The following is a 13,880-nucleotide window of genomic DNA, read 5'->3' on the forward strand; positions in this document are numbered from 1 at the left end:
ATCTCATTATCAAGAAGTCACTTGAAATCTAGTTTCAGAGCTTAGCAGGAATATGAAAATAAACTTGACGTGAACATGAGAACTTACATCTAAGGTTCCAAACTCCTTGCAAGGCTTTTGAAAGACTGGGAAAAAGACCTCTATCCTTTTACACTTCCCCAAATGCTTCACCAAATTCAAAAGAAAAAAGCAAAAAGTGGTAGAAAGAGAAAATGACTACACTTGGAGTACCACAGCAGAAATATGTGGCTTCTCAGTTGCCTCATGACAAGGATTACAAGTGTCGGATCCAGTGTTTCCCACAGCCCAAAACAGTTGGTAGAAAATGACTACACTTGCAGTATCACAGCAGAAATATGGCTTCTCAGTTGTCTCATGACAAGGATTACAAGTGTCGGATCCAGTGTTTCCCACAGCCCAAAACAGGCACTGAGGCCTCTACTGCAGGCAAAAATGGCTACCTAAGGGAAACAGATATGCACTGAAACAAAAAAAAGAGCTTTTCCCATCCCAGTAACTAAATATTGCAGTGTGCTGGCTTACCACAGGATTGTCCTGGTTGTCATTAAGCTCTGAGAGCTTGGTGCTGGATTTCTGCCGTTTTGATTTATTCCTTTCACTAAGGTATCCAGAGCTGGTGTCTTGTAATTTTTCTACATCTTGAGCAGCTAGAATACAATCTTCAAGACTGCTGAATCCAGAGGGAATGTTCTCCTTGTTGACAACTTCCCTAAAAAGAAAAGGGACATTACAGCAAGAGGTTGTTTAAAACAGTCTCACACTACATTTATGGTAGCAATAGAGAGCTACATCACACTGACTGATGCAGTTCCAGCAACACCATCTATTCCCTATGAAACCACTATCTCTGGTTCTTCCCAATGCAGCCAAAACCACACACTCTGCAATGCTAAATCCCACTGAGGAGCAAAAGCCAATTGTATACACCTCACGTGAGAAAGCTGTGAGGATCCATATTTGGGATTTGATTCGCTTGCCACTAAACCCAACACACAGAAGCCTTCACATGGAAGCTGGACTAGCCCCTGGCTGCCTGTGCAATTTTTGTAGAGAGTATGAAGCATATTTTCCTTTGAGACACTAGCTTTTAATTAGAAAAGTGATTCACAGCTGTGGTCCAGGGATCTCCTTTGGTGCATGACACCGCATAATTGGCCTTCTTACTCATCACTCTCAAATGCAAGAGCAGGACTGTGTGGTGCTTTAGCCAAATGCTTGATTTCTATTTGAGAATTACACAAAGCATAAAAGGGAATGTACCTCTGCAATGGTAACACAACTGCTCGGACAGAGGACTGTTTTGCTATGTTGGGAAGAGGATGGGACAGCTAGCCCTAAGTCACCACGTGATGAACTTGCTGGGACTCTGGGCTTGCAGGGTTTGTGCATGTTTACCAGAAGCCTGGCATATGGCTTATCTAGCCCTGTTGCATCCTTCAGCAGGCAACTTTCCATTTACCACCTCTTAGGTAGTCCTCCCTCTCCTTTGCCCAGCAGTGAAGATGCACACACACATCACTACACCATGGAACAGGAGAAACACAAGGCATCTCATTACCCTGCCAGAGGCTAAAGGCAGCTTGCTTACACTTGACACTGGAAAACAGGAACATTTGCTAACTGTGTGACTGTCTCACACAGTGCTGTGCAACTCCAAAGCCTGCTTTCATGAACAGCAGGAGAACTCATCTAGACTTGACTAGTGTGATAAGAAACCAGTTACTCTGCAGTACCTGGACAGTGCCAGCTTGGCAAGTATTCAGAACAAAAACAAAACTAGAAGGTTCCAGTGACTTTCTAGATGACAGATCTCTAGGTTTTGTTGGTGGAAAAGAGATACAAAGAGGTATGATAAATCTCTGACTAAACTTCCAAGATAACACATTTGCCTTTGTGGAAGTTTTTACAAACCCTTCAGCAGACCAACTACACATTCAGAGCCTGTAGATCATGTAATCTTCAAAGCCTGGGAGTTCACCTATGTGATTTTGTGATAAACACTCTTCCTGCCTGTAGTCCCATTTTGTGACATTACAAATCCTCTTGTGATCCATCACAAGGCAAGGAGATGAAGTCACTAACAATCAAAAAAACAACAGAAAGACGTTTCGAAAGGTATTCTCAATTTTGATAATTTACCCAGAGAAATCCCAGCAATCTGACCTAAGGGAACCAGGGAAAACAATTTGGACCACAGCCAGCATTCAAATCTTCCAATGTGCTTTAAATCCTTGGCTCCAGCTTTCTGGACAGAGCCTGAATAACTGTGTCAATCATATCTAGAGGCAGCTTTGCAACTCAGCACTGAAGAAAAGCCCTGCAGTACTATATGCTTCCGAACACGTACGCTAGCCAGTCCCTGACCTACTTACCTGAGAAGCCTGTCAGCAGGGCTACTTAGCAAGAAAAACTACTTTAGAGCTGCTGCCAGATACTTTGGTGACTTGCAAGAGCCAATTTCCCAGGCCACCTTTACAGTGTATTTTGATTCACTGTGAAAATGGTGGTTTTTTTTGTTGTTGTTGTTTTTTTGGGTTTTTTTTGTAGCTGTAGATTTTTTTTATACAACAGCAGCACTGACACATTTTGGGAAATACCACGGATGCAATATTAACATGAGGTACTGATGGCTATACACCTGTATAAAAGTAGCTTCATATAAGAAGGTATAGATCCAATAGAATTTGGGGAGTTCAGCACCCAGGAAACAACAAGAGGAGACTAGATATTTATTCTGGAATTAACTTCAAATCCTAGCAATCCAATACTGCAGTGAGGCATACACATTCTTTACAAGAACTAGTGCTGTGTTACAGATAAACAGTTGAACCTGGCCTTGTTTGTGCCACAGTTTCTCAAATACAGCTGTGCCTTGTGTAACAAGTTAGTTAAAGCTCTGGTATAATACATTTGTACCACACAATATATGTCACAACTAGAGGAGTATGAATGGAAAAACAGGTATTATCTTCACTCTGACAGACATTTAAGGAAATTCACTACCAAGTCATGTTTAAACTTTGTGTGATAATGTGGATAAAAAAATACATCTTAGATTTTTCTTAGGAAGATTTTTCTAATTTCAGACAAATTCCCAAGTCTCCTCACTAAAGCCAAACACAAACTGTGCCTCCACACACAAAAGTGGAACTTCATCTCATTTTTGAAGACATTCTGAATTCAGAAAAGCAGATGAGCCCAGTGTTTTTATTTTAAAAAAGGCAGCAGAGCAAACTGCTTGGGAATTTCCACTAATGCAACAAATACTGTAAATCACCAATTCCAAATACTGTAATTAAAAACTTGACTGCGTAACCCCCCTAGATTCTTATCATGCTTTGCCCCATCCATGATCTAGTAAACTCTGAATTTCCCAGCTCTGACTGATGCAATGGAGCTCTGCACGGGCACTGCAGTCAGGGCAAAGGTCAGTGCCTTTCAGAACAGAACGGAGCATTGCCTTGATACGAAGAAATGACTGGGGCAGACTTAAATACACTTTCCAAAACAAAGAAATCAGGCTCATACATGTCTCTGTTTCTCCGGGCTTCCTCCTGCTCTTTGTGGTGTCGCCTCCTCTGCCTGGCAGACACATTAGAAGAGGCTGAAGACGTCCCGGATTCAGAGTCCTCTGAACTCTGGCCGCCTGAGCCATGAACATCAAAGAGATGCTGCTCCACGGCTGAGCGGATTGTCTTCTCTAAATACCTGTCAAGCCGAAAAATAAGGTCAATTGAGCTCAAAGATTTTGTGGAGCTCCCTCTCTGCAACAATAAATAAAACAAGGGTATCTGTGGTTATATTTTCTTAGGATGGCAGCACAAGATGTTCCAGTGCTACGACATATGCAAAGAGCAATGTCAAAATCTTCAGATACCCGCTGGTTCAAGTCCCTCAGAATAGCTGAGCCTTCCCAATTGCTCTTTTTATTTCTAGGGATGTCTGAAATTTCAGTAAAACAACTAATTTTACTCACTGCAACTACAGATATGGGTGCCTAACTTTGATACTCCACTTAAAAGCCTGTGACAAAACTGCATTTGATACCCAGCCATGCTGACAGGGGTCAGGTCTGTTGTGCAAAACAAGCTCAGTAAGGCAATGGATCACCTGCAAGATGATTCACTGCTGTCTCACAGAGGGATGACAATATGCAGTAGCTCAGTATGAACTCCTCCTTTTGACCAAGCATGGGTTTTGTTCTGAGTTCATGCCATTTTTACACATATATTAACTCCTCACATACATTGTGACCAAGCATGGGTTTTGTTCTGAGTTCATGCCATTTTTACACATTCTTGGGCCACATTCTTGTTCATCCACAGCCACCCTGACACTGGTGTGATACCACCCTCACACTCAATGGCACTAAGACGGTTTCCACACAAGCCACCACAAGAGAAGCCCTGCAGTTGCATCAGTTAAAGGTGTAGGACTACTTGAACTTTCAACACAAACAAATTTTCATTTTGGTACTGCCATTCTCTTGTATTATTCTCTTCCCTTCTTCATCAGAGGAAGCTTTTATGGGAAAAAGACTTTTTTTCCCAAAGAAATCATATAGAAACAAATTTTTGTACACGTCCCCATCCCATCTCTGTTTCTTGCAATGCTTTAAGCAGTTGCTGAAGAATGGGTTTTTCAAATATGCATGTCCAAAGTCTATGTATGGCTTCTACTGGTTTTTTTTCATAATTAAAATATTATTTCAGGATTTGCTGGTTAATTTTCAACTGAGTAGCTACAGTATGGGAATCTGTGCTTGGGCTCATTTCTTCTTTACAAAGCTGTGCTAAGTTGCTATACTTGAAAGCCTGCTGAGACTGCAGTTCCTGGAAAAGTCAGAAGACCTTAGCAACTGCAAAAGCCCAGATGGTTGAACTAAGCAAGTATGTCTGTATTTCACTATTGACAAAGATCAGCTCTGCAAACCCATCAGCCATTGGGAATTCCCAGCTCCAGCAAAGGAGCCAACTCATTTTATCTCTGCTCCTCCCAGTTACAGCAGCAGGGTCAGGTCACATCCTCTGCTGGGATGCAACAGGGAGCAAACAAGAGCAAGAAGATGACAGAGTGCAAAAAACTTCTCAAAATATGCAAGTTCTGCCTAAGCAAAACATCACAGGCACAGTGAGCAAAGAACCAAGGGCCTGAGAAGCTTTCAGGAAGAAGTGATTTATTATCATTGGAGATTAATTGCTTTGGGAAACACTGTCTCTTTTTTTGTTTATGTAAGAACAACTCTTAAAGAGAAATCAAAGAATAACAAGCAATACTTTAAAAAGCTCCAAGAAAGATAGCTACAAAATTGTAAAAGACACTTACTCTCCTGTAGCAGGAACGTTGCTACTGACTTGTGATACGTGGGTACTGTATAAAAGAAAAAAAAAGAAAAGAAATGTAGCTCTTATTATCAAAATAAGGCCTTAAAACCTCTTCCTCCTTGCAGTGCTAAGATTTAAAGGTCTGAGCTGTCTCAACAATGGTGTACATATGCCACAGGTTTTCCCCTTAAGGAATTTTCACTCCCACTGTGACGTGGCACATTTTGACAAGTCAATATCCTCAACAATTAATTTCCCTGTCATTGCCATGAAATAGGCAAAGGTCTAACAGCACGTATTTCAACCTCAGCATGTTACAGATTTTTTCCTTCCTTGTGGGCTTCCTGCTGCTGGTGTTTTAGCCCCGTGACAGCAATCTTTGCCTTTTGAAGCTGACTTGAAAATGTATACACTTAATATTTAACTGCTCTCTCTGTTTAACTATTCTCTCTTTGAACATGCTCAAAGAACATATTCATATTCTTTGCTTCATTTTAAAAAATAAAATCGAGGCATGCTTCTCTAGTTTTTACCTTGGTCTTTTATCAGGCTCAGGAAGAGCTGACACAAATGTAGATGTTATCACTTGCTGTTCAGAGCCCTTCTGAACAAGCTGACCTGGCACAGGTGTCACTGCTTTCTTCCCTCTGCCAAGCTGAGTCCCATCCTGCCCCTTTTTCACCCACTGACTCAGCCTTGCAGATAAGGTGACACTGCCTATTCATCCTTCCTGCAACCTCCCTTAAGTCAAATAAACTACAGGCCTAGGGGGTTTCATCTCAAATTATCCTCATAACAGCAGAGTACAACTGGCTGATAAATCCCAGTAAAATGTGGTCAGGGTACAAAAGCCAAGCTGGATGTAAGATGTTCTTCCTGCCAAAACAGCCAAGCATTGTTTTCAGTCTTCACCAGTTTCTCTCAAATAATTTCATTGCAGAACCATCAACAGCTGATTTGCCTTTGCTACCCAAAGGTTTTCTCTCTGCTTCCCTTGAATACTTTGCACTTCACTGTATGGGGCTAGAGCTAGCTAAGAAGCTGCAGCACCCTCAGATAACCACTCTGTGCCCTTACTGAGTTTGAGTGTCACTTGGGCAGAAGGCAGGCAGCAGAGGAGGAGACACATAAATGAGGGGTCACTACAAACCAACAAACCAGTGTGACCCCTCCCCAGCATAAATGAGGGGTCACTACAGGAGCTAATTTAACAAAACCAACAAACCAGTGTGACCCCTCCCCACAAACACCCAGCTGCAAATCACACTTGCAATGTGCTTCAGGCTGAGCTGGTGTGCTCACCTGGCTCTACGCACACACACATCCTTGCCAATCCCAGCTTCACTCAGTGCTACTCTCCAGTCCCAGCACAGGTCACCGGAGTGGTGGCACACCAGGAAAGCAGTCATGGACTTGACAGTATGCTCCACATTACCCGAGCAGGACCCAAGCAGTTGTGCCATTCAGATAATTTCATGAAGAGATGCAAACAACTATTACTGTACTTATTAGTACAGATAAAATATCTGCATACAGGAAACTAAATTTGCAAGGTCACACTCTTCCCACATCTAACACCTTGACTATCAAATATAGGATGGCAGAATTTGAAGTGCACATTTAAAGACCCCTACTTGCTTTCCTGTTTGCTTACAGGAGCTATGTGGCCTCTTCCCAGCAAAAACTATTTTTTAAGACCTGGTCTCCCATGGAGACATATTAGCAAAGTAAGGTGCTGGTGTGCTAATGTAGGCTAACCCACATTATAAAATACAATTCATGCGCTTCCTACAGCTCCTACACTCTTGGGAGTAGATTAATGCTGTATCACCTTTTTATAGTACCTACATGCAAGCCAAACTGAGTGAGGCTGTCTTTCATATCACACTTTTGTTCTCTATTTTCATGCCAGGAAAGTGGTAGTGGAGAGGAAGAAAGGATTTTTTGATTTCAGTTTTTTTAAAACATCCCTAGGATATAAGTTTTCCTACCAATAAAAATTTTTCTAACGCCCAGTACATTCTAATTCACTGTGTGCTTTAGTTAGTTAGTTAGTTAACTGTGTGCTTTACTAACACCAATTCAGTTTTAAGTACATTAACCTGACTAATTTTTAATGATGCATAACACTTAATTTACTGTATCTAGAAAAGCCCTATTCAGGCAATACAGATTCTGTAAGAAAGATAGTATCATGGTGATTTTCAAACTACTGACAAATAACAAGGAAGTATGTATCCTTTAGATGTCAGCTGAGTGGATGACTACAAAATGAAGCTCTGATATTCTGATTTTATTGTGCTAAATCCACGTTTATTCTTAGGTCTGTGATAAATTAATGTTCTTTTATTAGCCCCTCTGAATAACACAGAGATTTTAATTCAGAGTTTTTCTAGATACTAACTTCCTTTTAATTCCACAGTTGGTAATTTTTCTGGCTATTTAATTTTGAAGCTTAACTTGAATGTGTTGCTAAATCACTTTACTTACTCTCCACCAACCTTTCTTACACCAAAGAACCTCACATCCAAAACAAATGGTGGAGGGGAGAGAGTTACACAGTGGTTTTAGGATTCGAGCCTTCTGCAGGACAGAACAGGCAGTGCAAGAGCATGTTGGCAAACACAGCCAAAGACACCACCCTGTGAGGATTGCAGAGCCCAGACAAGCAAGCAGGCAGGCAGGGTGTATCCTGAGGGGTTTTCCAAACTTCTTGGGTGGCAGAAGCCACTCTGCTGTTGGATTTCTGTGGAGCAGGCAGGGCGAGCCATGCCTGGAAGAGGGCTCTTGGCATGCCCGCCTGTGCAGGCAGCTGCCTTGCCCAGTAAATCACCTGGACAATGGGAACTCATGCTCTGCTCCAGTTAATTATTTTCTCCTCACATCTGCTCCATTTCACTGATACATACAGTCAATTATCTCCACAGTTAGATTATCTTTATTAGATTATGCAGCTGCTGTTGCAGAGCATGCTGAGAAATACGAACTTCTCACAGAAATTACAGGTTCTCCTCAGGTGACTGAAGGCAGCAGGACAGTTTCCCAGTGCTGGGGGACTTTTACTTTCAGAAAGCCAGCCAGAAAACCTGCATAAAGGCACACAGCTATTTCAAGTGCTATGAACTTTTGAACTGGTTTGTTATGACCCTCATGTTTTTCCTTCTGGGAAGTCTGACCTCTAGCACTTCCCAGTTTTGTCTAACTTGTTTACTCAAGTCTTTTGCTCACTTTCAGAGGTGCTCTATCAGCTCTAGATAATGTCTTACTTCACACTTAAGGCAAACTCTTACTGCATGGCCTCCTTGCTTCTGTTTCAGCCTCAAGGACAAGAAGGTGCTACCTTCCATCACCATTAAATCTCACCTGCACCCCCTAACTAGCCATCCCTAAGTTTAAAAGATGTGCACCAGAGTGAGAATTATCTCATGTAATGCCTGCAGCTTGTCTGGTCTGTTTTGGGCATCTTGTGATAGCAGATGTTGGATATCAATGAATCTGATATCAAATTCTTGGTACCCTTTCTCCTGATTTCTTTCATTCATGCCACTATTGAGCAAAGTATCTTAGCATCTAGACAAAAACAGAATGAAAAAACTTCAAACAGAGCAAACTAGGAAACTGACATACCGGCATAGTGTTTTCCCAGACTGGGTTTTCATTTATGAAGTAATTTAATTAATTCTTGACAATACCTAATGGCCTAATTCATAGGCTATACTTACAGTCTGGTACTAAAGTCACCTATTGCTGACACATACAGTCCATCTGCATTATTCAAGAAGCAAAGGTGGCTTTTGTTTTTGTTTTTTTAAAAGCCGAGCACAACGGTAAGAAAGCCTCAATATGTGCAAAAACTTTATCATTTTGCTATTCCAGCAAGGTTGAGGATGTTTAAATGGCTTTGACATAACAGATGGGAAATTCCTGAAGTCCTCCTAAATATGGTATTTCAATCCCTGATCTAGGAAGTTCCTATTCACAGGTATTTATATGGTCTAAATGCTATCCACTCTCCACATGGTGACATGCAATACTGCTAAACTCATGTGGGATACATTTTAAGACAACTACTTTATTTGACACACTTTCACCAAAGAGAAGTGTTGTGATGGCATACAAAATGTCAAAATAATGAGTTTAAAAACAAAACAAAAGGGGCGTGCTCTTAGTTATTGGGATGCCCTATCACACAGAGGACACTCTTTCATTACCTTCTCAGCACCTTCACACTTTCACAAGCTCAGATCAAATTATCCCACCTTTAAACACAGTAAATTATTTTTTACACTACTTTGTTACTACGCAGAATACTAACCCCACTAAAAGCAACTTTATTCAGGATTCCTAATGTTTTTCACTTGCACCTCCTTTATGACAGATGCACACTGACACCTACTGCCTAGAGCAGAGACAAGCCTGCAGGGTATTAATGGAGGCCCCATGATTCAGTTTGGTGAATTTGCATGGCTGTGTCTGTGCAGGGAAATAATGCCCAGGGAGCCTCAGAGCTGCATGGCAGCCAGGCACCCAGAGCAGGGACACCCAGTGGCTGGGTGGTTACTTCAGCCAGTGCAGGTGTGATGGACATGAACACACATCACATTTGTGATGGAGCCCAGCACTCCTGTGCACTTAGGACCTCTTATGGCACCTCCCATGGAGGGAGAAGTGTTCAGTGTGAAGGTGGCCAAGCAATTTCTGAGCAGGTGTGAAATCCAGAGCAAAGTTTTCCAGTTTTTTCATGAAACTGACCTGAGAACAAACAGCATAAAACACTTTACACCCAATAAACTTTAGGGTAAGAATACCTGACCTGCATTATTTAAAGAGCTGTCTCAAATGAAAACTGTTAAAAGGAGAAACAGCCAGTTGTACTGAATAATGCCTGCAGGAGTACTTCTAAGAAAAGAACCAGGCAAAACTGTCCAATGCCTTGCCTGGCACTCATGGGTATTTAATGCAATCTTTGGCACTACTTGTGATGTCAGGTCTCATTGCAATTTCAGTTTAATGCTCTGAATGTTATCAAAGGAAGCTCCACACTACAAAGCTTTTGCTTTTCTCCCCTGTGATACCACTCTGGCTTATCTCAGGACATACTCATCAGGGAGCTCCTCTGAAAGCATCTACATGATTAACGTCACATCTAAGCACACAGGCCAGCAAAAAGCATGCCTGAAGATTCCCTGTCTTCTGAGAACTCACTGCACACGTAGAGTGGAATTGTGCTTACAGGGACTTGCTGCTTCATTACCTGAAACTGCTGAGTGTTCTCAGTACTGATGACTCAAACATCCTGCAGCTGGTATTCACAGTCTCACTAAAGAATTATACAAGGAGCATTTTTTAACAATCTCAATTTCCTTTACCACAAGGTTTTGTTACAAAAGGTTTTAGAATGTAAATACACTTCAGGTGTGACTCCCTGGAACAATCAATCACCTAGCAAGGTTTTCCTCTTCTTTTAAGAGTATAGAAATCTTCTTGCCTGGTACTGAGCACAGCTGAGCCAACAAATTATCTAATCAAGGACTACAGAGAGGGAGAAGATAACTGGTCAGCAGTAGGTGAATGGATTAGAACCCCAGGTCTGTCGAACTGGTCAAGCTGTCATCATCCTTATTAATGCCCAATGAGAGAGGGCATATGCAGCTATGAAATTAGTAATTTTCTGACCAAAGAGATTAACAAACTATTTGTACACATTTTCTCTTGCATCAGTATCATTATTAACATAAACATCCTCCCGTCTCTGTCTAAAACTCAGGGGAATATGTGTGCTCTGGTTAATTTCTTACAGTAGCTAGGATCTCCATGCTCTTTTCTCCATCTTGTAACAGTCTTCCCATTTCTTTAATCATTGTCACAAACTTGAAGCTATTGGAACTAGAGTGACTTGAAAGTGTTTAAGGTTTCACTTGTCTCTTGTACAGAGGTATCCATACTTTTAAGTGTACTGAAAATACTTCCTTTATATATCCACTGTCATGTGATTACTTCAACTTAGGTATTTTTATCCCATGCTTCCCTTTCATCCCTCCATGAACAAGTATGTTCACATCTTTTTTTTTTCCCTGGCATTTCCAAATGCGAGGAACACCCCTTTCAGGGCAAAGATTTTCATTATTAGACCTCAGGTGTATGACTTTATTACTTATGTTATTATTTCTTTTAGCATATATCTTAAATTAGATGCTTATATTTATAAATATATAAAATATTTATATATATGACAGTGAGATATTTTATAAATATATATATATATCACTCTATATAATAATTCACTGTCACATATTTTCTCCCAGAGGACACTGCCAACCCATTCACCCTCCTAAATTTCTGCTATAAGCTCAATTAATGAACATGATTCGACTTTATTATGCTAGTGGCTATCAAGGAAAAGAAGTTCATGGCACTAAAGGATCCCTAGCAACAATCCCCTTCCTTTCCTACCAGCAGTATCTATAGGTCTCACCTCCTCCCTACCCATCTTTAATTTCTAGTACTCATGCCAACTTTTTCCATATAGATGGCATGATGTAAAACATTTTGCTGACATCAGACAGATTAGGTACACTACTTTTCTTCCTCTCTCTGGAAAGTCTTTTAAAAAATAACATGGTTGTACTGGTGTTATCACTCTGTTTATTCTCTTACAAAGTAGCAGCGGTGATAAAGTCTTGATTTTATTGAGTCCCAATATTGAAAGGAAAAAAACCAATCAGTGTCATTTTAAGAAATAGCATATTTATTGATTCTGATAGTCCTGACTTAAAAGTTAAGACCTTCAGCATTTGTTTTATTGTTAAAAACATCAACCAGGGAAACCATCTCCATTGTAAGCTGACATGGTACAGCACCGAATAATCAAGCTTGATTTGATCCCACTAAAACTTATTTATGGAAGGTGTGCTGGTTTTGGCTGGGGTAGAGTTAATTTTCTTCCCAGTGGCTGGTATGTGGCTGTGCTCTGGACCTATGCTGAACATGGGGTTGATAATACAGAGATGTTTGTGTTATTGCTGAGCAGGACTTACACACAGCCAAGGCCTTTTCTGGTTTTTGTACTGGCAGGGAATTTAGGGGTGCATGGGAGGCTGGGAGGCGACAGAGCCAGACCAGGTGTCCCAAACTGACCAAAGGGATATTCCATGTGACATCATGCTCAGTGTGTAGAGTGGGGGGAAGAAAGAGGAAGGGTAGGGCACCTTTTCAGTGATGGCATCTGCCTTCCCAAGTAACCACTAACTGTGACAGGGCCCTGTCGTGAACACCTGCATGCCCACGGGAAGCACTGAATCAATTCCTTTTCTGCTTTGCTTGTGTGCATGGCCCTTTCCTATTACCTATCTTTATCTCAACCCATGAGTTCTCCAGCTCTTACCATTCCAGTTTTCTACCAAATCCTGCTGGTGGGGGAGTGAGCAAAGCAGCTGGTTGCTGGCTGGGGTTAAACCATGACAGAGGGACACAATGTTCCTTCCGTCTGGCAAGAGCCAAGTATTATGCAGTGTTTGGAAGCTAAAGAGCCCTTGTTCCCACTTACTTAACTTGTTGTATAATTATCTATATGGAATTACTGCATTAACACAGCAGTGACCGCCCTGTGCCCAAATATTCATGATTCACTTGAAGGATTACTTGAGCAGTATTTCAAGCTATATAAGTGTGGCTAGTAGTAATAGAAATAGATTTGACCATCAAACAGCTACAGCAGACAGCCTTCTCTTCCTTGCCCATGGTGTGAAATGCAATTCCTACATATGTCATGCACAGTCTCTGGGGCAACAACTTGAACTTTCAAAGTTACACAGAAAAAACTGGCCACCCACTCAAGTTCTCAGTTGTTGAAGCACCAGGAATCGCCCAGCCAGCACCAGCCTGCCAAATTAACTACACTTGGCAACTGACCTCAGGATTTCTGATGTGTTACAAACAGAAGCAAGACTTACAAGCTGTTCCCTTTATTTACACGTAACTGTATCCCAGCAATGTTACAAAAGACATGGGCTTGGCAAGAAGTCTGTGTATCAAGGTGTGCAGCTCCCTCTCTACTCCTACCAGCCATTTCTTCACTTCCCAGCTATGTGTTTATTCCTGACTGTTCACTTCCTATTTGCAAGACAGATTCCCATGGAAACCCATCCCTTCATTTCAGTGGACACACTCAGTCTTTGTTCTCCCCCCTCATAAGCCTACCATTTCTATTTAAGATGTTCAAATCTGCTCCCTTCCTCTCAGAAATGTCCTGCTTTGGTATCAGTTCTCTCAGGTCCACTCCCTCCCTGCTCCCCATCTCTCCTTGGTGATCTTGACAAGGTCAGCCAAAGAGAATCTCCTTCATGGATCATCTTTCTATAATCCAGGAAAGGGCTTGGAAGGACAGTTCTGAGCAGTAAGAATGCAAATGTAATGAAACCCTAAAATCATTTGAAGGTCACATTTAGCCAGAAAGAAAAACAAAGGGGCAGACAATTTTCAATGAAAAGATACGAAGATTTAAACTAGGGAAAATGTGAGACAGGAGAAGGTAAG

The 13,880-nt window shown here is 41.4% G+C and overlaps 1 protein-coding gene across 8 annotated transcripts in view; it reads right to left on the reverse strand.

The window, feature by feature from the left end:
* The window catches only part of FAM13A (family with sequence similarity 13 member A), a 117,865-nt gene that overhangs the window by 34,032 nt on the left and 69,953 nt on the right, over positions 1–13,880 (reverse strand). For 4 of the 8 annotated variants that reach the window (XM_039710443.1, XM_039710442.1, XM_039710440.1 and 1 more), the window contains 3 exons: positions 5,347–5,391; positions 3,550–3,729; positions 544–730 (listed from right to left, as the gene is read on the reverse strand). In XM_039710443.1, the coding sequence (XP_039566377.1) occupies positions 544–730; positions 3,550–3,729; positions 5,347–5,391 (412 nt within the window). The remainder of the gene's footprint in view (positions 1–543; positions 731–3,549; positions 3,730–5,346; positions 5,392–13,880) is intronic. The other 4 variants (XM_039710441.1, XM_039710448.1, XM_039710445.1 and 1 more) reach the window with 3 other exon arrangements.

This window comes from Passer montanus, unplaced genomic scaffold (assembly GCF_014805655.1).
Source record: "Passer montanus isolate IOZ18808 unplaced genomic scaffold, ASM1480565v1 scaffold23, whole genome shotgun sequence".
In the NCBI taxonomy this organism is placed as follows: domain Eukaryota; kingdom Metazoa; phylum Chordata; class Aves; order Passeriformes; family Passeridae; genus Passer; species Passer montanus.